The sequence below is a fragment of the Pholis gunnellus genome (genome assembly GCF_910591455.1).
Source record: "Pholis gunnellus genome assembly, chromosome: 2".
Taxonomy (NCBI): Eukaryota; Metazoa; Chordata; class Actinopteri; order Perciformes; family Pholidae; genus Pholis; species Pholis gunnellus.
In genome coordinates, this window is record NC_136536.1 from 21,560,405 (window position 1) to 21,586,474 (window position 26,070).

General features: G+C 42.2%; 1 protein-coding gene across 1 annotated transcript; it reads left to right on the plus strand.

The window, feature by feature from the left end:
• The first annotated feature begins 1,689 nt into the window (after positions 1–1,689).
• On the plus strand, positions 1,690–26,060 carry itchb (itchy E3 ubiquitin protein ligase b). The gene is made up of 24 exons (XM_079172989.1): positions 1,690–1,826; positions 4,957–5,048; positions 5,988–6,129; positions 7,992–8,116; positions 9,585–9,719; positions 9,948–9,993; positions 10,086–10,258; positions 10,387–10,765; positions 12,636–12,731; positions 14,701–14,875; positions 15,407–15,476; positions 16,246–16,330; positions 16,463–16,591; positions 18,196–18,268; positions 18,976–19,047; positions 19,826–19,914; positions 20,219–20,378; positions 20,500–20,633; positions 21,396–21,536; positions 21,731–21,851; positions 22,020–22,124; positions 22,693–22,789; positions 23,141–23,213; positions 23,455–26,060. Exons 2-24 carry the CDS (start codon positions 4,979–4,981, stop codon positions 23,552–23,554), a joined length of 2,790 nt encoding a protein of 929 aa, XP_079029115.1. The 5' UTR covers positions 1,690–1,826; positions 4,957–4,978; the 3' UTR covers positions 23,555–26,060.
• Positions 26,061–26,070: the final 10 nt, after the last annotated feature.

The following is a 26,070-nucleotide window of genomic DNA, read 5'->3' on the forward strand; positions in this document are numbered from 1 at the left end:
TATATAGTCCAATTCAAAGTCTTCACAATTAACCAGAAGCATGTTCAGCCAGTAAGGAAGCCAGAATAAAAGAGGTTTAGTAAACGTGATACCGCACCAGTATGGGTTGGATTCACAATCCTGGTTGAAGGCAAGAGAGAATATTATTGGTGATTTAAAGAAATAATAATATAACATGACCTGTATATACTAAATTCTATTTCATATTTTTTCCGAAGTGACCAATTAGAAGCCTTTATTCTGACGGAGAGGATTAACTTCCGGTCTCATCTTGGTCGTCTCCGTTACTTTGACCAAGTAAACGGTCGTGTAATATTTGGACACTTGAGGCTCAGTCGTTGTTTCAAAAACCAGCGGGTACAGGCATTATATTAACAAGAGGCTCGAGACATTAGACGTTCATGTGTGCTGGATTTGTTTTATTCTACCCCATAATGAAAACAATAAATCCTAATCGAGGTATTTGTGTCACACAGTATCCGTAAAGTAAGGACGTAAGAGCATTAAATATGATCAATAATAATAATAATACCTATAATAATAATAATAATAATAATAACAACAACAACGTTAAGAAGAAGAAAAATAGGAATAATACAAATAGTTATGATTATAAAAACAGGAAAAAGCAGCCGTTAAAAAAAGCAAAACAAAGTGATATCACTTCCTGGGTTTCATTCCAGCAAAACACTGCTGATTTCAGTTGTAATGTAATATTTTTGTCGGTTATGAAACAAGAAAAATATATAATGATGAGATAATTTAGCAAGTTGTTTCAAGCAAGCAATTTCGTCCTGTGGTTATAAATGACAGTTGTGTTAGCAGTCATGTGTCTTGTGATGTTAACGTCTTTGTTTTGATGTTGTGAGACTTCTGTAATGAGCTTACCCACCGGGATGCACCGAAACCAAATTCCACCGAACGCTGTCATTAATAAACGATATTTGAATGAAGCTATCGATGTCCCGATTGAAGAGAAAATAATGATGGATTTATTGTCTGCAGCAGCAACCTATGGTCATTTTGCTGTGAAGTACAACAATGCCATCTACTGTTTGTAGTCGGTGGCAGTTTGACCACAGTGTCCAACAATACAATGAAAAGACAGGAGAGAAGATCAGGAATGTATGATGTCAATCACATTAGCCAGTGTTATAGCAAGTTTAATACAGAATCATGTCATTTGAGGAGCCTGGTACAGGTTTTAAGTTCAAGAATTTATTTTGTTGCACATTTAAAGATAATGGACTGAGCGTGCGCATATAAAGCTAGTTTGGTGAGGTTGCATGAAGTTAATTTTTCTAGTGGTGAATCATAGCCAGGTGACACAAAAAAAAAATCTTTCAACTGGATGCAATGGATAGCTTATGATCAGCAATATGTGTTTCTCCATAAATTACAAATTATATGTTCACTGATATAGCAAACATTTATTTGGGTCTAACTTAGACGCTAATTCTTAATTGTATTTCGTTCACTTGAAGACTACAACGAAAAATGCGTCCATGGCAATTGAAAAAATACCTCGGACGTAAGATCCATTCATATTTTCAGAATACTTCAACAGGGACCCCGAATGCATCATCGTGTTTACCGACCGTCCATTGGTCCATCCTGTCCCAACTCCGGACCAATCACAGCGCACAGGGGGTAGCAGCGTGCGCCCCACCTTGTTTCGATCACGTGACGTGAGTTTACGAAGATGGTGGAAGTTTATTCTTCCTTGAAGTGAAGCACCGACTGAAACCTAAACATACCGCAGACCCAGGGCTAGGAGTTCACTGCGGCGTTTCCAGTTTGGTTTAACAACCTTCTCTCGGATTCGGGTGAGTGATTACATAAAGACTACATCTCTCACCGGTGGTATTTGGGTTGTTTTTCCATAGCCGTGAGACTTTGGGATTTCCAGCCAGCCATGATGATGACACGAGCTAGTAGGCTAGCAGTTAGCCAGGCTGGGATGGCAGCAGACTGTCACAACTGGTGACCAGCTGACATTCAACATGTACTCGACAACTCCCGTGACCACACAGCCGCCGAACATAAACACACAGGTTAGCGTCAGTGCGGTGAGCTAACCTGGACACACTGTTCCTCACTGTGCAGCTAACTCAGTTAGCGTTAGCTCCTTATCCGTTCCTAGTTGGATTATGTTAACGTTATGTAATGTGAACTAACATTCGCTAGTGTGGCGTACCGAAAAGGAAGTTTAGAGGGGTAACGTTAATTATTACAAATAGACAATTGTTGTCAATGACTCGTAAACACACTGGCTACTCGTTCAGTCTGAATTAAATGTATTGGAGTTGTTTCTCGCTGAGCTACGTGTTATAATACGGAGAGAAGAGCACGCCTAACTCCATTAAATATCCGGTAGTTTGCTGGTGTCGCGCTCTACGGTAATATGAACGTTACGTTCTGTCAAAGCACACACAACAAGTCTTGGACAGAAACTACAGCAGCCATTACTCAATATAGTCCATTCTATACATACGGCTGCGAAGCACGAACAGAAACTACATAGAAGTGATGAAACCCATCCTCGCGCGAGCTGAGGGAACCAGCTGTCAGACATGTTTTGTTGATACAAGCACAATGGTTGAATTTACAGCGAAAAGGAAAGAAGGTGAAGAGATGTTTTATTGTCGTTATCAGGCGTTAGCAACTTGGCAAGGGTTGTTGTGTTTGTGTACTCGTCTGCCGCTGGTTTAGTCATCTAGTGGCTGAATCAGTGACTGTTGGTTGGCCCTGCTATTGGAAATGTTTTTACTATTAATAATCCACGAAAACATATCCAACATCTCATGACCTGCTTCTTTTTTCATTTATTTTTTTCATCTGAGACCTAATTTGTTATTTTAGTAATTCATGACATAAAATGCCTGTTGTTGTGGTGTACTTGAGGTCAATCCATGAATTTCCTTCACTGAAAACGTGTTATTGCACTCATGTATGGATGGGGAATATTATCACACGGGACTGCTGTTTCCTTGACGCATCATAATACAAGCACCTGTTTGTCCCTTGTGATAAAGTCGGTCATCGCAAAGGTTTGTTTCAGTGACATTGTTCAAAGTGTGCAGTTCAAGTGCAAAACATCCTCTTGGAGACGACACTCGGGAGCTCCTCAGCCAAGGAATCGGTGTCGTTTGAGCTCAAATTCAATGTCAAATCACCACAGAGTCACTGAACACAGTCTACTGGCCTGTGGATGACGTCATTTAGCTGGTTAGAATAAAATCCCAAGTCAAGGCAGGCCATTGTAGAGCTTAATATTCAGCGAATACCCTTGTCTTCAAAACGCAGTCGGCCGGCTCGCGGGGCTGCAAAGTCAGCAGTTGCAATGAATTATTGACGGAGCCCAAAGCAGTAGCCAGGGGGAAAGTTTACCCAGGAGCTCCTCACTTTCTTCTACTCTGCCATGTGTATACTGGATTGATTGAGGAACATGCATCATTCAGTGACGCACTGACCAGGTCCTAGGAAGGATCACAGGACCTGATTCCTGTTGAGGCTCAAGGCTTTTCTCTAAAGCTACCCATTTTAAAAGAATGTTCCTAAAATGTTAAAAGCATGCAGAACAGCATAGAGGTGTAACCCTTGTGCATACCGTCATCTACAGTCGTTTACTTCTTTTGTTTGCAATCAGGTGTATTTTGGTTCTCGGGTACAGAGCAGGCTGTATTCTGGAGTCACTCTCAAGTTGAAAATGCAGTGCTGGCTGGTTTATAGAGGCAGTATTTCCCCGTCTGCAGGCCTGACCTTTGTCACCTTTTATTACCTGCTGTAATGGCGCTACGTCGTAATGCGTTTCACATGAAAGGTAACTCTTAACACGCTTGTTTCACTTCATGCGAGTTGTTCTGTATTTTCAGTGCATAGGCAGGCTGTTCTTCTTGTCTTGGTATACTGAATGCAAATCTTGACCGTTGATATAAATACTGTTTTAGTGTTTGGGATAGATTCCAGGAAGACGAGTTATAAATGTAGCCTCCCCATCTATTAAGTTTGATGCTCCAGATGAGAGGGCGTTATTACATTACATTTATTTAGCGGACACTTCTGCGACCTATAGCGTTTGGCCTCCAAAGGAAAAGGAGCTTGATATCCTAAAATATACAGTATTAGTAGTATTTCATGTAGCTGTGTGGGGGGGCTCGGTGAGCTTTGTTTGACTTTCGGGTTCAAACCCGCTGGCCGGCTCTTCTGTGTGGATATTGGTTTATTAACGTACAATCAATCTTCTATAGAGGTGTTCGAATGAAGCTTCGAATGTCTGTCTGTCACAGTCATCACTCTAAAAAAAAAGCTACGTTTAAAAAATAAATTGTGGAATGTAATTCATGGTGCTGTTAGATTGCTGCTAGACCGCCCTGTTAGTACAGGTATCCTGGAGAACAAACAGCTTTTGGACTGCAGTAAAAATGTGGTTTTTGAAAGGCTAAACATTAAACACAATATGGATTGAAGCTGAATATTTTGTTAGTTACAAACATGTTGTGATTTTTGGAATTGTTAACGTCCAACTTTGTTCAATACATTTTGACTCATTGAGTTTACAACGCTGTGGAATCACCGGAAGTGTTTGGATCAGACAATAAAACAGAATAAATCCTGCGCAGCTACCGCTGGGATCTACTTCTACAAGTATTCTACATGTTAATAATCTAGTGTAGCCTGATCTTTCTCTGCAACTGTGCAGCAACATCGCATTTAGACAGAATGAATAGACATGGAGGAAAAAAACAAAACAGCATTCCAATGCTAATTTAGAATTCCAAATGTCAACGTTATGAATGAAGCTTCAAAATATTCGGTGTAGCCCTTTCAGTTCTCCTCTCTCATATTGCTGGCTAACTGTACTTGATCGAAATGATCTCATCTGTAATGCTGCACATCTGCATCAGTGTGAAGGTGATTAGTCACCAGCCTAACGACGTGTTGTCTGCGCTGCAGGCCTTCACCCCAGCCCTATGTCATGGCAAGTGGAGTCACCAAGACGGGCACTTCCAACGGTTACCCTATGAAGGCACAGCTACAAATCATCGGTAAGTCTTCGCCAAAATGAACAGAGCTTCCTCCGTTTCTCCATTTCTATGTACTTGCTATTTCATTTAAAAGACGATAATATTAGGTATTTCTTTTAACATAAAACTGGGAAAATGATGATGGCTGAATTCTATTTACCAGCTTCAGTTTCAGCGTCCTGCCATTGTGCGTGCTGGCTCACTTTCACACTATCATGGCTCACTGGGGCCCGAATAGGACGGAGCCATCGTTCATGTTATGTAGTAACGCCTGTGCTTTTTCTACTGTAACAAGTTGTTAGAAAAATATTACTCGACACCGTGGTGTAAAATCATTAATCGGGACATTTATTCTCGCAAGAAGGAACAGAGTTGAAACACATGCAGGTTAATGCGTCATGTTGCTGCTCAGAGGTCTGTCTCTGAGTGTCTGGATTATATACGGCAGATAACACATACAAAGGCTTTGAAGCAGAATGATTTAGTCAAGGTCTGGACCTCGTTTGAATCCATCCTTTTGATAATTTGTTCTGTCAAATGTCAGCTTATCCTAATATGGGACCCGATCCTTAACACCATAGCCTCTGGGTAAGAATGCGTAAATACTGACGTGCACAACAAATTTACTATCTCCCTCGACGAAAGGTCACGAGAAGATGCTAAAGAACAGCTGAGATAGCTATTGTGGAAAAGCTCCAACACAAGGTCACAAACTTTATGGAAGCAGCTGCCTAGCTTTCAGTGACTAAAACAGAACGTTCTTTAAGTTTTCCCAACACAAGTCAAAATGTCTGCCGTGATGAAGGCCTACTCTAAAGAACTTTAAACGGACTTCATCGAAGTCACGTTCTCCTTTTTCTGTGTGCTGTTGCCGATTTATTGTTTTTTCATTTCCTCTTTCTTTGTGCACCAACATGACTTGACTGTCCGCTGGCACGTTTTCCCGCTTCCCCGCTCCAGTGCTATCGGCAAAACTCAAAGAGAACAGGAAGAACTGGTTCGGTCCCAGTCCTTACGTGGAGGTGACGGTCGACGGCCAGTCCAAGAAAACGGAGAAGTGCAACAACACCCACAGCCCCAAATGGAAGCAGCCGCTCACTGTGTGAGTCAAACTCTTGCCGGCCCCGTTTGACGCAATCTCGTTTTTGATAATCACAGTTTTTTTTATTGTTCTGTTGCGACTCATCAAAAGAGGTTTTACTCCAGCCAGACCCGTGTTAAAAATGCAAATGTTGTGCTGTTTGCATGCAGGGATATGCCACATAGGGACACTTCTAATGTTTGATTGTTCACAGTAAACATCCTGGAGGCAATTCAGTCAGCTTTGATAGACGTCTTACTCTAATTATAATTCACCCTGGTGTGTTTAATGTCACCACTCTGCTATTCCAGGCAGCTCAAAGTGACCCTAACTGTTATAAACAAACGCTTAAAGTCCTGATGTTGAACTTGTTAAATTACAAAACGACTGTCCTTTTGGTGGCTAGCCCTTATTGACACAGTACAAGAAGTATTGAAGGTTTTTTTTTAAGGAAATGTAGCGGTGACTTATATCAGTTACAACAACTTTAACCTGCTCATCAAGAATGCTGTCGCGCTCCACATTTTCTTAGAAGCTCGTAAAGGAAACCTAGAGCAGCGCTTAGTGATCGCTGTCTGTGCAGCTGGGTGAGGTGCAGCTCAAATGTACAAACACTTCTGTTGGTGGTCCTGGTGTATTATCTGCTCATTGAGTTCAACGATTAGTGAAAGCAGTGTGTTTATTTGGGTGGTTGGGCTTTGAGGAAGAAAAATAAATACTGCTGACTGTAGTAGTTGGCGTAGTGAATCATCATTTCCTAAGAAAACTGTCCGGACCATGAGGAGGGTTCTCCAAAGCATACACAAATAATTATTCTTGCGTAAGATTGCTGGTGTAACATATGATCCTAATCAAGAGGTTTTGCCTGCAGCACTTCTGTTTTTCGAATGAGTCACCAGGACTTGGTTTTCGGAAAAGGCTTTTCTCTCTAGTGTTACTCTGCGAGTTCAGGATAATGGTGTGTGTGTGTGTGTGTGTGTGTGTGTGTGTGTGTGTGTGTGTGTGTGTGTGTGTGTGTGTGTGTGTGTGTGTGTGTGTGTGTGTGTGTGTGTGTGTGTGTGTGTGTGTGTGTAGTTTTTAAGATCTATGCTATCTCCAACTTACTAGGAATATGTCACACAGTGGTGAGGGAGCGTGTCCTGAACCCTTTCTCTAAACGTCTATACTGTACATTTAGCGCACCATGTGACTCCCTGCAGTCCAGCATATTCTCACACACACACACACACACGCACACACACACGTCCTCTTCTTTTTAGCTTGTCAAGGATCTTCTGCTGACTGACCTTCTTAATATAGAGTTCTACAGTCTCTCTTGCACCCATGGGGGGGGGGGGGGGGGCTAGTTATTATGTAACAAGTGTTTACTATGGGATGTAATCAGAGCTGTGCCCGCAGGTGTGTGTGTGTTGTTTTTTTCCCCTGCGGTTGCTAGCTGAACAACTGTCACAGTGATGGGCATGGACACTGGCTGTCCCTGAATAGCCTCTGAACGTCATTGTCTGTGGGTTGCTTGCACATCCAGATAAAGACTTTTGCTGCTCACACAGCCACAGTGGCTGACGGATAGCTAACACGGTGGTGTGTCACCTGCTGTCCTGAAAGGACTGATGCATCTGAAAAACCTGCCGAAGTTAAAGTTAACTTTTAGTTTCATCCTCTTTGCTATGAGTATCACCCCTTAGTTTCACAATATCATTTAAAGGAAATGCTCATAAAATTGGACGCACACGTCGGGTGGTCGGAGCCGTGACACGAATTCTACCGCCGTTTCGCGCTTTGAAACGTCGATGAAATGGTGGCGAAGTTGAGGGCCCTCTGAAATCAGATCCTCCGTGGACGTCTGTCATCCGAAAGTATCAATGCCTCGTTTGTTTCAACAGGATTGTGACTCCATTCAGCAAACTGGTGTTTCGCGTGTGGAGCCACCAGACCCTGAAGTCCGACGTGTTGCTGGGCATAGCCACGCTGGACGTCAGTGACACGCTCAAGTCCAACGACATGAAAAGTGGGTGTAACACACACACACACACACACACGCACACGCACACGCACACACTCTACTTATTTCTCTTCCTGGCCTTTCATTGTTATAGAGATGTGCAATGAGGCATACAGTGGTCCGAGTTTTCACTGATGACATTCATTCAAAAACTATTCAACTATTCTTTGAAGAGTCTGTGTCATCTGTATACAAGCATTGTTTTCGAAATACATTTTCAACCAAATTAGCTGACTTCTATTTCTAAATCCTCCTGGATGAGCGTGGCCCAGTTTCAACCAGCAGTGTGTGCAGCTGTTTAGACCAACCAAACCTGTACCGGCTCTTCCCCACTTCAACTAAGATCAATGGCACAGGTCATAGCTAGACTATAGCAGCCTCTGTTAGAGCTCAGGGGAGGGACATTGTGAGGATGACACTATAAAACAGAGACGGTAGATCAGTGTTCAGAGCTGGAGTGCCGTGTCAAGCTGTATGACACTAATCCGATTTTTGTGTAAAAACATGGTAACATGCCTTTTTATATGACATCTTGGGTGCTATGTCTTGGTTTGTGTCATAGTGTGTTGGGTTGTTTCCTTTGGTTTTTCAGGTGAATGAAGCTGTTGCTCGTTCAGCGTTCTTCTTTTTTTAGTAATTTCAAACGGCCGTTTGAAATACTCTTTCCAGAAATGTAAAATACATCACTTTGTGCACACCAGAGGTTTTGGGGGAGACCTATCTGGTAAGTGTTGTGGTAAGCGTTGATGACAAAGAAGAAGAAATAAAAAAGTTTTATTGTAATGGAAAAGCTTGAGGCCTCTTTTAAAGATACAGAAAGTATTTCAACGCATTTACACATGTGGTATCTGACTTTTTCACAGCAATCACTGAGGAACTCCCCTTAACATTCCTGAGAGATGCTGCTGTTTTTTTCTCATCCCGTTTTTGTCCTGGTCCATTTATTTTTTTTAACTTTGGTTTGTTTCTCATAAAGAATCCATTCCTGGTCATCTTTTATGCATGGACGCTGTCCAGCAGCGCTAATGACGGAGAACTCTGGATACAAATCCCATGCCAAACAGCTGATTACACACCGATCACCACATCTGTAATCAAACATTACTTGTAGATGTGAACATGAGCCCTCGATTACACGAGCAAGAACAACATTCAGCCTGAACAGGACCAGCAGAGCTAACGGTGTTGTCTTGTTCCTCACATTTATTTACATCATTCACAAGTAAAAGACTACTGGTATCATTACTAAAAATATAAATATATATATATATTTTTTTTCTGTGATCCCCAAGTTACCAGAACGTAACGTTTATAGGCAGCTGATCTGTTGAAGTTATTTTCTAATGTTAACAGTTGTTATTTGTAAACTGCCTACCTGAACGGCTGGTTTGACTTTGACGTAGTTCGGAGGGAGAATGCCATCGAACGATACATTTTCAGTTGACCGTCTTCTGTTGTCGTCGTCTCAATGCAGTCTCTGAGGTGGTGCAGACCTTGCAGCTGTGTGCAGACCGAGACCAGTCGGATGTGGTGGGAGACCTGTCCGTCTGCCTGGACGGCATGACCGTCGACTCGGAGGCGTTCGCCGCGGCCGAGGCCGACCATCACAGTGAGTCACGGGAGAGTTCACATCAGAAGCCCGTTTAAAATGTGTTTTTTTTTTTATGTTAAGGTTTATTTGGCTTGTTGAGCTAAAAAAAGAAAGGAAAAAAAAAAGCGAACTTTACAGATTCATGAATGTTTTTCGGCGTTTCAATGTTTTACTTTGTTTGTCTGTTTTTTCTTGTGTGTGAACAGCTGCTTTATGCTTTATTTATGTCCTGTGTTTTTGCTTCAGGTACATCAAATGGGAATTCGCAACTCAACGGGGATCATTCCGTAAGGTACAGCAGCCGTTTCCTTCTTCAGTCCGGTTTCACTAGTCACATTGCTGGTGCCTGCTTTATTTATCCCCGTCGAACCTTCTTCTTCACAGGGGGAGTCGAGACAGCTCCCCAGCGGTGGACGGCGTAGAGCACAGGTCTTCTCCCAGTGGCCGAAGGTCAGTGAGCAACTCGGGGTCTCCCTCTGTGTCATCGAGGCCCCTCCGACCACCCAGGCCCTCCAGACCTCCACCTCCAACCCCACGCAGACCCACTTCTTCGCCAGGTCAGACATTTACTGAAGGAGGGTAAAAACGAAGGAGAAAAACGCGTCTTTCATTACATCGATCGGTGTTTCTGCTCCCCTAGTCTGAGGACGTACAGTTTAACTCTCGTGTCTGATTCTTTCCGCAGCACCTTCCAGCAACGGCTCTGCACCAGCTGACGGCAGCGACGGCCAATCGGGTTCTGACACGCCGGTGCGAAAGCCGGCCTCGGGACCCTCGACAGCCCCAGAATCGAGTCCGTCGGCAGGCTCCGACAGGAAATCTGCGCCGGCCTCCAGCTCTGGAGCCGCGGCAACCAAACAGCTGACCAGCAGCGCCGCCCCCGCTGTCGCCCCCGCTGTCGCCCCCGCTGCCACCCCCGCTGTTCCCCCTACTGCCACCCCAGCTGTCGCCCCCGCTGCCGCCCCCGCTGTCACCCCTGCTGCCGCCTCCGCTGTCGCCCCTGCTGTCGCCCCTGCTGTCACCCCAAGGGTCCCTGCCGTCAACGCCGGGCCGTTGCCCCCTGGGTTAGCTCACTTTTTTGCAATCTTTCCAGAATTTTATTAGAGAATAATCGGAACAATATTTATTTAATTTTTGACCCAGGGTCAAAACTCTGTCACTCTAGTAGTGTTATAGTGCCCAATCCAAACAACTGATTATATGTTTTGCTGCGTTGTGTAATGAATTGAGACAAAGAAACAGAACAAAGATGGGAGAGCAAGTTAAGGAAACACCAAATTCATCAACAGAAACTTCAAGAAGAAAAAAAATCAATTAAAGCCTCAGCGGAGGATTAGTGTGTTGCAAAGAAAGTGAGTCATCCTTGAGCCCAAAGTAGTGTATCAAACTCTGGGATAACATTTACATCACACCAACAATAATACAGCAACGTGGCAAAGTTAAATCCTGAGGAACTGTTTGGATAAATAGAAGTGTGTGCACATTAAAGCTGGGGCAGACCGTATGTTTTTAGCATCATGGGGCATAAATTCCAAAATAATGCTTTTGTAAAATGAAGTGGTCTGAGAGAAAACTAGACTTCTGCACCTCCTCTTGACTCGGTTTTCTGCCATTAGAAAATCTATTTGGCCAATCACAGGTCATTTCAGAGAGAAGGTGTTCCTATTGTCTGTTCTACAAATCAAGATGGGCGTGCACCTCCCTTCAGATTGTGAAATTCTGATCCAACGGTGAAATATCCTGCAGGAAAACGCTGCAAAGCATCCCCAAAAAAGGGAGACAGACTTAACTAAAAAGAGAGTCTGACAGTATCGACAAAGTGAAGTGTTTCAGAGATGGAGAGACAATGTTGCTACTAGTTAGGCCTTCTACTCACAGCTGCGGCTCCGGCTCTATCTCTATAACAGTTTAGCCTTCTGCAGAGCTCACTACTGCGGGAGGCTATTTTTCTCTCCATCTCTGAAACTCTGCGTTTGCAAAGAAAACAGCAAGGTCATTCTCAGAGAATTGTTGCAATACAACAGCATCACAATAGAAAGGATGTTTGAAGTGACTGACTCTCACTGTAGGAAGCGCGTGTGCCCTTGCTCGTCTGGTGGGAGGGGCTTAGGACGGAGAGAGAAGAGCGGCAGGATTTTCAAATAGTTTATTTTTATTTTCTTTGCCTTTTCCAGAAAACTGCCTTCCCTGGGGTACCCACTTGAATTAAAATATGCTGAGAGGTTATTATAACATTTTTGCCAAATACTGCCAAAAATAAACTGCGTCCCTCTGCTTTAAGAACACGAGGATGTGCGAGGGCGAAGACATTAAAGTAAAGTAATCTTTATCTTCCCTAAAAGGCAGGTTGTTGCTCAGCCACTAGTGATACAATCATCTCACCAATCGGCACACAAACGGTTCCCTCAAATGACGTAATGGTACAATGGTGAGGATTGTGGGACTACTGGTTGGTTTGGTTTTAGATATCGCATCAAACCTTCATTGAAATTCATAAGAGATCTAAAAAAGAAAAACAACACACCATGTATGGGAGCAAGCACAAGCGACAAATGTGATGGTGGAGAAATGTTTTCAAACTTCGAGCATATCATTTTTAATAGGAAAGAGTGACACGTGACCTTGTTGTCGGTCGAAAAACCACACAGGTGTGTCTGAACATTATGTGGTTGTGATTAACTCACACGGCCATCATCGCTTTCTTTTTGTCTCCCTCTTTTGTTGTTTTCATTCAGACTGTAATTCCTTGAATACCCTATTTGACCTCTTTCACTGTCGTCATCGTGATGGCATCGTGACCTCTACTATTTGTCTGCCTCTGTCGTCGGGTGACTCATGTTGTGAAAGCTGTTATGAATCCATACGTCACCTAAATGGCTGGGGCCGTGCACCATTACCCAATGTCCTCACTTTTATTGCCGTTGTTTCACCTAGATGGGAGCAGAGGGTGGATCACAACGGCAGGCTGTATTTTGTCGATCACGTGGAAAAGAGAACGTCGTGGGAGCGCCCTGAACCGCTGCCCCCTGGGTAAAAAAAGTCCTTCCCTTTTGATCGGTCTCTTCTTCAACACAGATGGTTTTCATTTTAAGTGTATTGGTTTCTATTTATAGAATATAATCTATTTTGTAGGTTGTTGTGGTTTTTTTCCTCGAGTTTATGAGCCGCTTCTTTGACTTTACCTAACGGCTGGCTCAGTAACTGTTCTCTATCTGACTCGTGGTGAGACACCACAGGATCTCACTGTTAGGAACTCAGTAACGAACACCCACAGAACACAAGAGAGGTTGGATTTTCTTCAGTTCACGCAGATTCATTTGCATCACAAAGTATACAAGTAAACCGAGCTGTCCGGAGTCACCTAACTTCACAAGAGCATTGTACAATATTTTATACCTCCATTCTACCCCCCCCCTTTGGCAATCTCCTCCTCCTCCTCCTCCTCCTCCTCCTCCTCCTCCTCCTCTGAACTTTCACCTAGACAAGTTACACTGTTCACCTCGGACAAGTCATAACAGAGGGTTGTTTGATTAACCACAGTCTCCTTCCCCACTCGTCTTCTCCTGATTCCACCTCTGGCCGCCCGGCTCTTGTCTTTATAACTACTTTATTTATCTACGTCATCCCCCCTCTATCTAGCTCCAAGGCCGCTATACTAGACTCCCTGTCTCAGTGACGTGAATAACATATGACAATGATACAGGCCAATATCACAGTATGAATGTGAATGTACATGGACACATTTTCTCCCACAAGGTCAAATGAGAGGGTCTCTCCATCTTAAAATACAGGGTTACTAGATACTGGTTATGTTATTTACATGCACTGTTAGTTACAGTAGCTGCTGTCCACTGTCCCTGTGTTCCACCAACTTGGACATTTTCTACACGATTCATCTAACGAGCAGTTTTGTTAGCCAAACCTCGTCATCATCAGAACTAAGGATGATGATGATGATGATGATGATGATGAAGGATACACGCTAGCAGCAATACGCCAACACATGTAGCGATGCGCCTGTGAAAGCCAGGGAAGAAGAGTGCTAGTTAATGAACGTGAGCTGTTGTTCCACATCGCACACTTTTATCCTTTTTTACTTTGCGTACATACTGCAGCTGTTGTGGGTCGGAATAGCCAGATAGCATGTCGGCCTGCATACTGCAAAATGCGAGCGGATGCAGTAGGGCATCCTGGTATTTTTGGCATACTGCATTTGAAATTCTATGTATTGGGGCGTACTAAATAGTATGGTATATTACATTTACATTAGTCATTTAGCAGATGCTTTTATCCAAAGCGACTTACAATTCAGATTCTATCACATTTCTACACCGTAGGCACCGCTACGGGAGCAATTTTTGGGGTTAAGTGTCTTGCTCAAGGACACATCGACATGCAACTAGAGCCGGGGATCAAACCGCCGATCATTTGATTGAAGGACGGCCCTGCTCTCCACTTAGCCACAGTCACCCACAGTAGTATGTGTATCTTAACTGTGCTTTCCAATACCCAAACTACCATGAAAATACTAGGACGTTCTATTACATAGGGTCGCATTTTGCAGTATAAAAGCCAGTCGGCTTCTCTGACTAGTCTGACCCACAATCCTTTGAGCAGCAGATATATGAGTAAGAGGGTCAAAGTTCAATGTGCCATGTTATGAAGAAGGACTATCTCCTAATTGAATGCAACAGTACGTACTATGTAAGGGCAGCTGCTGTTGGTACTAAAACGTAAAAATAAAAAGTATGCGAGTATTTTTGAGATTCTACACTTTTTGTCAAGGATACCCACAATGCATTTTGGTGAAAAACACTGAATGGAAACATAATGTAACATAACATTTTTAACTGCCTAAAAATCTATTTTCACATGCAGTTTTACTCTATTGATGTTTACATGGGATTGAGGTACAAACCCTGCAGACTGTGTTGATTTCAAAAGTCGTACTCACTTTTATCTTCCTCCAACTGTCTTCCCTCATTTCATTTGTCCTTAGCTGGGAGCGCCGAGTCGACCAGATGGGGCGGGTCTACTTTGTCGATCACATGACGCGAACCACCACGTGGCAGCGCCCCACGATGGAGACGGTGCGTAACTACGAGCAGTGGCAGCACCAGCGCAGCCAGCTACAGGGAGCCATGCAGCAGTTCAACCAGAGGTTCATATTCGGGGTGAGACTTCCTCTTCGTCATGTGATACTGTGTGGCGGATTGGGCGTTCATAAACTGGAACATGGTGGCTATTGCTGCAAAACAGCCCTCTGGTTCTCCTGTGATGAAACGGCAATGCGTCACCTTCATGAGTTCATGGGGTTAAGTGTTTGAAACAGCTTTTTGCCGAGAATGAGTTTTGCAAGTTAGAAAGCTTTGCATAATGCTGATGTTTCAACACATGTACTGGTTTCAATGCACACTGAAAGCCAGTTTGTGTTCACAGGCAGAACAAAGTTATAATTGAGTTAAAGTATTGACATAGTCTACAGCAACAAGTATATATTTGTGACATTACGGTTAATGTCAAACTAGAAACTGGCTTATAGATGTCACTTGGTTCGAGCTGATATTTGTCTTTTAAATCTGATGATTTGTTCCGATAACCAAAGTAACTCGTTTGTTTGTTTGTGCATCAAATCACACAACACTGTAGTTGTCTGTTGGGTGCTTTTTGATCCATATCAATTATTCTGATTCTTTGCTGTGTAGCTACAAGACCCGGTCACAGCCGCTCAGAATAAGGAGTTTGATCCTCTCGGGCCTCTGCCGCACGGATGGGGTAAGAGCTTTTCGGCTTTCACAGGCTTCTGAGACCTCATTTAACCTGTGACGGTAAACATTAACCATTCCTCTAATGGTGTAGACTTTAACTGATTTTATTTGAATGTACTAATGTGTGTGTCAAAGTACTCCCCATTACTTGTCCTTTCAATAACTTAAATCAAGGTGTTTGTTTAAGATAAGTAGTTTTCAACTGTGAGCTCCAATACCAACACGGTTGTAGCTGACTTCCTTTAAGACAAGTCGGCCCACTTCACCAACGTTCTGTAATGATGAAATCATCCTACACATCCCCACGTAAACCAGAGTGTGATGTCATGTACAAGATGGTTGAACATAACACTTTTAATACTGTACTTTTAATGTGAAATTGCATGGCTTTGTGCTCAGGCTACGGCAAGCTACAAGGAAACAAACACAAAACGCTCCATTGTTTGACATTTTTCTCGACCAACAAGTCGGCAGATCTGCCGACTAATCTGACTGTTACACAATTAAATGATCCTCTGCTGGGACCTTTCGACTGAAAGTGGACCTCGAGCTGCCTCAGGGTTTGATTTCTAGCTTGATTTTTGTATAGAGGCTTGAGTACCTGGATTAAGGCTACTACAGTTGACCTGGGGGAAATCATAACATCCATCCAAACCCCCAATGTCTTGCAACTTAATAAGTTAAAGAACTTTTAAAGGAAGTTTAAGGTTTTTGTGATAAGTGTTTTCATGAGTGCATACAAGTTAAATAATGAATTTGTTACTGTGGCTTTTCAGAGAAGAGAACGGACTCGAATGGCAGAGTTTATTTTGTACACCACCATACGCGAGCAACACAGTGGGAGGACCCACGAACACAGGGGTGAGTTTACATCTTCCACTCGTTGTCCTTTCAGATACTTTCATATGTCGTCGCTTTGTTTGCTGTATCATTTTGGGTTCTCCTGAAACAAGTCGTCACTAAATGTTGATCTTATCTCATTTTTCTTTTCAGTTTGCTGAATGACAAGCCCCTCCCAGAGGGCTGGGAGATGAGGTTCACCGTCGACGGTATTCCCTACTTTGTAGACCACAACAGGAGAACGACCACCTACATCGACCCTCGCACTGGAAAGTCCTCACTGTACGTCCTCCACCGTTTTGTTTTCTACTTCCTCAAAAAGCTTGAGAATCACATAAAAGTATTACTTTGCTGCTTAGAGAGGCATCAAGTAATCTGTGATCATGGACCAAAAGGCCACTTGACCCAATTAGATAGAGCTACAACCAATAGAAGTGCAGCAAACGCATCAAGAACAGCTTTAAGAGCAGTTGATTGTTCTTCCTTTTAGAAAAGATATATCACGTCCGGTTCGTTCAATACTGGCGCGACAGAAGCTTCAACAGTTCCTCATCACCTGCAGCCATCTTGGTTGTGATTGGCCTGTCAGATCTCAAGTTGCTGGAATTCTGTCCAAATCGGAGGGGAACCCATCTGTCGAGGCAAATAAAATATGAGCTTGCAGATTCGTCTGGCTGCACAACTAGATTACGGCCTTTAGGCGTCAAACCTGCGTAACGCAGGACTCCTCATAGCGCCATAGTGTTTGTACAACCGAATGTTTCCAGATATTCTGAAAGGAATGTCAGGAAATCACTAAGAGGTTGAAACAAATAAAAGTTCAGAGGTGTCACTAGATGACTGGGATGGATTATGGATGGAATTTTCACTTTTGGGTGATTTAAAAAAAAAAAAAACATTTATTTATACAAAACATGTATACTCGTAGCTCCTTTTTAACTATTATATCTTGGATACATTTTGCCCGAGGTGACCGTTAATAACACTCTGCCTGTAGTCTTTCCAGCACTTCTGCATGCCAGAAATAATTGACTGATGTGTGTTTCAGTCGGAGGAAACCAACGTGTTGGTGCCTAATATGAAACTTGGTGTTAAGACAAAAATATTTACCTGATGCTACAGCAACAGGTAACTCTATTCTACGAGGTAGTTCTGTTTACTCAGGTCTCTAAATGAGTCACTGTCGCTGAACTCTCTCTATTTTTAGAACTTGTGACGGATTATCGTGACGCGACTGACGGGTCACCTAGTCTTCCTGTCTGTCGTTCTCACGGATGTAAAACCTCAGTTGAGTCACGGTAATGAATAACTGAGCATAACATAACTCGAGAGTAGTTACTTTGCTTTGGTTCCAGCAGTGGAAAAACCGGTTTGGTGAATGGGAATACGAATGTGACGATATAAACTGAGACTTATTATGCTCTTTTTTTAGGCTCATACTTGTATTATGGGTTTCTACTGGAACATGTTTACATGCTTTAATGTTCAAAAATCACTTTATTATTCTCATACTGCGTGCCTGATTATATTTGTTTTCACCCTCTGTCTGAAACGCTCTGTTTAAGTCTCTTTAACAGGCATGCACACTTGACACCTTTTGGCAAAAATTCTCTGTGTTGAGTCCAAAATTAGTCTCCTCAGTAATTTGTGCAGAACCGATAAGTAGTTAGGAGTTTTTTGTTCAGTGTGGAGAGAAATGGGGCTTCTATTAGCATACTTTTTGAAGGTAAAATGTTTTATTTTACACGTTTTTCACATATATTTTTAGCCCTTTGCCGGGGATAAAAATCATGGACTGAGCGTTAAACAAGTTAAGATAACAATTTATCATGCTGTAATGTATTAAAACACATCAAGTGTCTGCCTGTGCTTCTTTACCTTCACAGTGAAAACGGACCTCAGATCACCTACGTCCGAGACTTCAAAGCCAAAGTACAGTACTTCAGATTCTGGTGCCAGGTAAGAGTGGGAACAGTCCACAGTCTGACAGGATTACTGGTTAATTATAATTCAGTAAAGATCTCCTTGAGTGAATGTTTCTCTTCCAGCTTTATTAATCTTATTTACGTTTAGTTCATACTCGCCGTAGTGAAGCCAGTGTGAGGCGCGCATGCAACAAAATGACATAATCACAGCTGGTGTGTGCGCTAGGTCGTGCACCTCTACTTTTTTTAACTTGGCGAGCGCGATCATGTGACTGTCAGAAATAGTTCACTGTTCAAAGCACCGTTTACATGTGTAGGGATTATACAAAGAAGGCCAATTCGTTTCAGAACGCTTTCAGAAAGAGGTCTTAAAAATCGACATTTCAGTAAATATTTCGCAGCCAAATCAAATAGATTACAGGATATTGAACCTACGTTTCTTAATAATGCATTTAATACTTTACTTCCTTTGTACAAGTCCTGTAATGAAAAAAGTCGTCTCATCTCATGAGAGTTTAAAAGATCAACGAAGCTTTACTGCATTATTTAGAAGGAGCTTTTTTAAACTGTTGGATGCTACATTGAAGGTCACTTTGAGTCTCGACATTGTGGCACACAATTGCCCAATCCAGTCCCATTCTGGTGCCTGTACACTGTGCAGTAACAATATGTCCCATGTCATGTCACAGCTGAAAAAAACAATGACTAAATGCCTCTGATGCTTTCCCATTTTCTCCCCAGCAACTGGCGATGCCTCAACACATCAAGATCACCGTAACCAGAAAAACCTTGTTTGAGGACTCCTTCACACAGGTACGTCGCCCCAGCAACGCAGTCACACAGTCAACAGAGTCAACACTGATATTTAGAAGATGTGCCTCAACCTGCTCTACCTCTAGCTCGAGCTAAAGTCATGTTGCCTTGTTCGTTACACGTTTATAGTGGAAATAAGAAAAATCGGTGTGGTAATAACTAGTTAATTAACTTCTTAGTGTTACAACATATCCTATTATTCAGAGAAAATCTCTTGTTGTCTTTTATAATATTTTGGAACTGGTCTTAAATATATGTAGCAGTGATAAGATACTTTAAAATGTAGTTTGTTTTTCTGAACTTGAACAAAACTAAAAAGAGTTTTTTAGTAGATTTGTACGCATGAGATTTCCGTAGGTCCCACAGTTGCTGGATATGGACGAAACATTTACTCATTTACATACTGTGAGTCTGTTAGCAGTGAGAAAGAGTTTATTCAGTCAGCTGTAGAGTTTATTTGACTTTATTATTGGGTCGCTGTGTTGAAGTTTCAATGAGAAACGCTATAATGAAACACTACTTGTTCCGTCTTCTGTCACAGTTACTCAGACATTTGACCGTCTTGACTTAAGCGATGAAGAAGTGAAATGTTATTTTGGTGGCAGTGATAGACTCGATGATGAGGTTTAAATGTTTTGAGTAAGTGACGGCTCGTTGGTGATTGCTATCAGGTTTTTTTTTGAGTAGCGCAACAGAGTTTAGGAAAATGTGCTTAAGCGATGAAGCCAAAATCTATCTGGCCAACGATCAATCTACCAATACGTTGTCTGTATTTTAGATAATGAGCTTCAACGCTCAAGACCTGCGCAGGAGGCTATGGATCATCTTCCCAGGAGAAGAAGGCCTCGACTACGGAGGCGTTGCCAGGTAAGTTTAAAAAAAAGCTTTTGTTTATTGCAGTTGCGTTGGTCCTCAGCAACGGATATTTTGTACCTTATTGTGTAACGTGTCTTGCCAGTGATTTTTGAGTTTTTGCAACTGAATGAACTGGCAATATTTCTCTTTACCAAAACCTCGACCGCAAAAGTCTCCTTACTTTGTTGAGAGGGTCATTTCTTGAATGTTGTAAATCTGCCCTAAAGGGAATGCTCCCTACTGTTTAGTGTGTTGCGGGCTATCAGCTGTTCGCTATGTGGTACTTTCCTCATTTCTGTGGTGTCCTGTCTTACAGGGAATGGTTCTTCCTGTTGTCCCATGAAGTGTTGAACCCCATGTACTGCCTGTTTGAATATGCCGGGAAAGATAACTACTGTCTCCAGATCAACCCTGCCTCCTACATCAACCCTGACCACCTTAAGTATTTCAAGTTCATAGGACGCTTCATCGCCATGGTTAGTCTTTCTTTTGTTTATGTCACATAGTATGGCAAGAAAGATCATCTTAAGAGTAGGTTGCGGGTTTTGGGTTATACGGAGTACAACAAGTAAGCGGTGTGTGATTTTGTCCCCTCAGGCTCTTTTCCACGGCAAGTTCATCGACACTGGTTTCTCACTGCCGTTTTACAAGCGCATGCTGAACAAGCCGTTGGCCCTCAAAGACCTGGAGTCAATAGACCCGGAGTTCTACAACTCCCTCATGTGGATCAAGTGAGTACAGAGAGCCATGTGGACAGCTTTCTTATTCTGCGGTTAATCATGAAGTAACTGGTGCTATTAGATAGTACATGTGTTCACGATGTTGTGTACCTCTCTTGTGTATCTCAGCGTGCAAAATGGTTTTGTATTTCATGCTTTACTTAAAAGTTAACTTGCGTATCTGACACACCGGTCTAGTTTTTAATCTTGTGTGTGTTGTGTTTGTGGATGATGTCATTTCTTGATGTCTCACTGTGGCACAGTTGGTCCCAAAAACCGTGCTTTATCCAAGTCTATGTGTAGAAAAGTCACTTGTGTAGGCCAGCTGTTGGAATAAATGAGAGTCTGGATCAGAGGAGTCAGCAATGCTGTTGATGGTACACATAATAGTCCACAGTAATGGATCAGAAACTTTTTGGGAGAACATTTTCTGAGGACCCCCTCTTCATCAAAACACCGATTAAGCATTTGTACTTCTAAATGCCATTGGAAGTATTTATATTAAAATTAAGATTTTTGGCCTAAATACTTGATGAACAGAAACATATTTAAATTTGAATCGTGCTAAGATTACACAAGATGAGATAGTCCTTTAGTGGTCCCACAGCAGGGAAATTTGCAATGCTATTTAATGGTAAAACTACTACAGAGACTCAACTTGACAGCATACATTTCAAAGAGAAAATGCTGCTGCAAGTCTGTCAGGTCTGTCAAACACCCAGTTTGTAGCGTGGGATGTTGTGTCGTGCTGTAATTGTCCGTGCTGCTCTTTAGGGACAACAACATCGAGGAGTGTGGTCTGGAGATGTTCTTCTCCGTTGACAAAGAGATTCTGGGAGAAATCTCCACCCATGAGCTGAAATCAGGAGGAGGAGACCTGCAGGTCACCGAGGAGAACAAGGAGGAGTACATCAGGTGGATTGTTGATATGATTCTGCCTTTTTAATTCGGCACACAATAATTCACGCCGTAGATCACATGTCAGGTTGTTTTTACTCTGTGAAACCTCCGGCTATAATGTAGCACACAGTGTTGCTGTATTTTTAACGTTGTGAGTTTGATGAGGTGGAGTGCAACATGTGACTATTTGCCTCTGTCTCCCCCTGCAGGCTGGTAGCAGAGTGGAGGATGTCCAGAGGAGTGGAGGAGCAGACGCAGGCTTTCTTTGAAGGCTTCAACGAGGTCCTCCCTCAGCAGTACCTGCAGTACTTTGATGCTAAAGAGCTCGAGGTATGGACCATCATTTATGGGATACATGACGTGTTATGGGAAAGAGACCTCTGCACATACTGTGCTGTAAATTCAATTTGTGTTGTAGAAAGATCTGATTGAGAGCTGATGAAATATATAAAAAATGAACTTGATCTTTTGATATTAATGACTCGTGTCCCATTACAGGTGATGCTGTGTGGTATGCAGGAGATCGACCTTGCAGACTGGCAAAGAAACACCATCTACAGACACTACGCTCGAAGCAGCAAACAGATCTTGTGGTTCTGGCAGGTCGGTGTGCATCTGAAGCCGTCACCTTTTAAACCTTTTACTTTAACGTACAGAGACATTAAGGACATGAGATGTATACGTTTAATGACCTCATAGGTCCAAAATAATTGACTGTGTTGTGAGCCTTGATATTTTATGATCATGACTCATTATTATCAGCTTGTGTAATTATACATTGACAGTTTCATTTTTGGGTGGTATGATGTTTTCAAATCATTGCAGTTATAACAGTAAGTCAATCAGTTTGTGGTGGTACTTGTTTGTGAATTTGTACCCAACAAGAAGTAACCCAAATAATCCGTTCAATTGAGATTTAAATTGTGTTTTGCAGCTCAAATAAATCAACATCTTTTGGTGCCGTGTTAAAAGTCACCCTTTGTTGCTTTTTGCATGGAACGCCGTAAGCAACTACCAGTTTCCCTCTTTTTGTGTATACATGTAATGTCTATTTATTATTTATATATATATATAACAAAGAAACAAAGAAAAACAATCCCTTAACCCATCTTTCCCTCCTCATAGTCCTTATATTGATGATTCTGTTGAATGACGCCACTTTGTTCTGCAGTTTATAAAGGAGATGGACAATGAGAAGAGGATGAGGCTGCTGCAGTTTGTCACCGGTACCTGTCGCCTGCCTGTAGGAGGCTTCACCGACCTTATGGGTAATAATTACATCCATTTATAACCATTTCAGCTGCATTTGATTCCAAATGCAGCTGAAATATGCATCGAGGCCAGAGTGTGGATAATGCAGCAAGGAATATACAGCAAGGTGTTCGGTTATGCCTTTTTCGAAACCTATTCCTCATTTGTGTCTTTTGTTGCTGTCTTCGGTTTGTTCAGTACTTATTGTGTACTACCTTGTTTTACTCTTTATTTGTTTCTTTTCAAGTGAAGTTTCTCACTGAGGTTGTAAAGCTAGGTATCAGTGGGTTCTTGTCCCTGTGTAGTGACGGTGCGTTGAACTGTCCATGATTGCTCTTGCGCCGACTGACCTGTGCTCCACTTTACAGGAAGCAACGGCCCCCAGAAGTTCTGTATCGAGAAGGTGGGAAAAGAAAACTGGCTCCCCAGAAGTCACACGTGGTGAGTTCATGCAAACTATACCAGAACATTCACCAAACTCCAAACTACTCGACTAAGCTTTGGTCCGACCAAGCCTGTTTGTAGCGGTTCATTGTAGGAAGCCACAAGGGTTTCTGGGTATAAGGCGAATGTAGTTCTTTATGGGCCACATCAGAGTCACATATGATTTCCATTCAGCTCTTTCTTAAAGAGGAGAATGAGTCCAATGCCAAGCTGAACAAATGAATTTCTACCTTCCCAGCTTCAACAGACTGGACTTGCCACCCTACAAGAGCTACGAGCAAATGAAGGAGAAGCTGATGTTTGCCATCGAGGAGACGGAAGGCTTCGGACAGGAGTGAGTGAAACCAGGAGAGGTTCGACTAGCGGGTGAAGGAGCGCGAAGGAATAAAGACCACCAGTGTTCAACCGGAAGGGTCACGGGTTCTAACAGTAGTGACGACCTGATTTCTTCTTTTTAAGTTCCTCTGCATTAAAGCAAACCGGTAAATGTAAGGCATGATTGAGAGGGTGCGCTTTTTCAAAAAACGGGGTTGATTTTTACCAAAAAAGCAAACGTTGTTGCTCTAAGATTGTTTTTTTTCATCCACTTTTCTTTAAGCATCATCCACATCATTGTCATTCTCCATCCTATCCACAAATCTCTCTTACTTTCATCTGCTTCTCTGCTCATGGCTTTATGTATGTGACAATAGTAAATGATAGCTACGCCGTAATGAAGTTACAGCGTGCCCCCCAAATTAATGCTTAAATAACAGACAATCTTGGTGCTGCAAAGAAATTTGGCCGACTTGCCTGATATATACGCATCGAGAGAAGCCCGTTCATTAGTATTGTAGCCTCCATTCATTCTAGTGGTGGGAAATGTGGAGGACTTCAACAGAACTTAAACTGACCCTAGTTTTATAGGGACAGTTTGTAAACTGTGATGGGGAATGGAAGTGTTCTGGGAGTAAAGTTATTCCTCTTTATATAAGCTTCGAACACACTTTCATAGGGTGGTCTTGTGAAAAAACAGGATCCTGAGGAAATCTAATGGGGTTGAAGTACGTATTTTAAGATGACTCCAGTGTATTGAGTACTTGACTTAAAAAAGAAACAAGTGAAAAACACCAAAATGCAAGTCAAACCAAAAAAAATAGTTGTTTGGGTAATATCTTTAATGACATTTTGAATGCATACCTTGCAGAACTCTAAAATAGTAGCTCCTCATACACATGTAGCATTTGAAGGAAGGTGTTAGTCATAACCTCATTGTAACTCTTGTTGCCCCCGTCAACACAATACATTGAGAAAAAGAAATTTAGAAATTACTGGAAAGAAAAGATGCAAGTGTTAGCCCCCCCCCCTTTTATTTTTTACACTTAAAGGAGCAGTGTTTAGGATTTAGCAGCATCTAGTGGTGAGGTAGCAGATTGCATCTAACTGTGAAAACCCCTCCACTCACCCCTCAAGCACGTCGGAAAACTACGGTGGCCTCCAGGTACTGTAAAACACGTAAGGCCCTCTCTAGAGCCAGTGGTTTATCCCTTGCGGGCTACTGTAGAGACGTGTCAGTGTAAAACGGCAGACTCCGTGAGGGGACCCGCTACCTATAGAATGGTTCAGGGAACCTATAAGCGAAACACAGTGCTAACACATTTCCTGGTTTTAGGACTCATTGCTGCACCATGCTGTAGATAGAAGGGGCTCATTCTAAGCTAACGGAAACAAGAATTTTAGTCCATTTCTACCAATAGATCCCCCTGAATCCTTCACACTGGACCTTTTTTTAAAAAAAAGAAATTTTACCTTTTTGAGTATTTTCTCCTCATAACAGTCAAATTTCCTCTGATGTCATTTTGTTTTACAGACAAAGATACTGCTTCAAAATGAATGTCTGAAACACAAATTATACACATGGCTATGTTTTGAATGATATGATTTATCCTTGTAACAATAAAACACCAGGTGGATGGTTGCTCATTTTAAAGTATCCTTTTAAATTGGATAATTACACACTGAAAGACAGGTGTGATTACTGAGGAACATGCAGGAGTTGTTGACCTGACAAAGCACAGCACTTTAAAAAGATATCCCTCCACTCTCTCTTCTTCAGCATGTGGGGTATCCGGTCCTGGTTGTTCCTAACTCTAGGTCTTTGTTTTCCACACGTGTGGTGAGATGTTTGTCATTAGCCCTCAGGTTGCCTTATTTCCTCCTTCAGGCATCGGGTATCCTTTTTACCAACGTGATGCTCACAAGAGATTATTGACCATGTGGGCTTTATGGTCACAGTGATATTCTGGACTCTGGTCCTGGTCAGTCCTTCTTGGCCCTGCTGTGGAGAAGTAAGACCAAGAGGAGTTTGATAAGTTCTTTTGAAGAAACTGCACCGGCGTGGAAAAGCTAAAAGACTTGAGCTGATGACACACGGCCTTTTTCGATGGCTAATTGTGATTTCAGCTTAACAACTACTGAGACAAAATCAGTGAAATATAAAGAATGTATCATGATTAAAAGTGGATCGGTGAAGTTGCCTATTTACATTTTTGCAGAGTATTGTTTTAATCTTGTTCTGGGTCGATCACAAATTAAAATCCCAGGGATATAGAAGTTGGCAAACGTGTGAATATCATAATTCACCGCTTTTATGTTGTTTCCCAGAATCCTCCATGTGCAACTAAACCACTGTCACTCACCTGTATATGAAAACAACTTGTAAATGGTGTCAATAACAAATTTTTCTTTTCTAAAAGAAAGGTTTAAGAGGTTTATGGTAACACTATATTTTCTTTTTCCTGTTTAATTGCTGATGTACATGAAAGATGTGTAATATAGAAATTGTCACCTTAATAAATTAAATCAAAAATGTGTT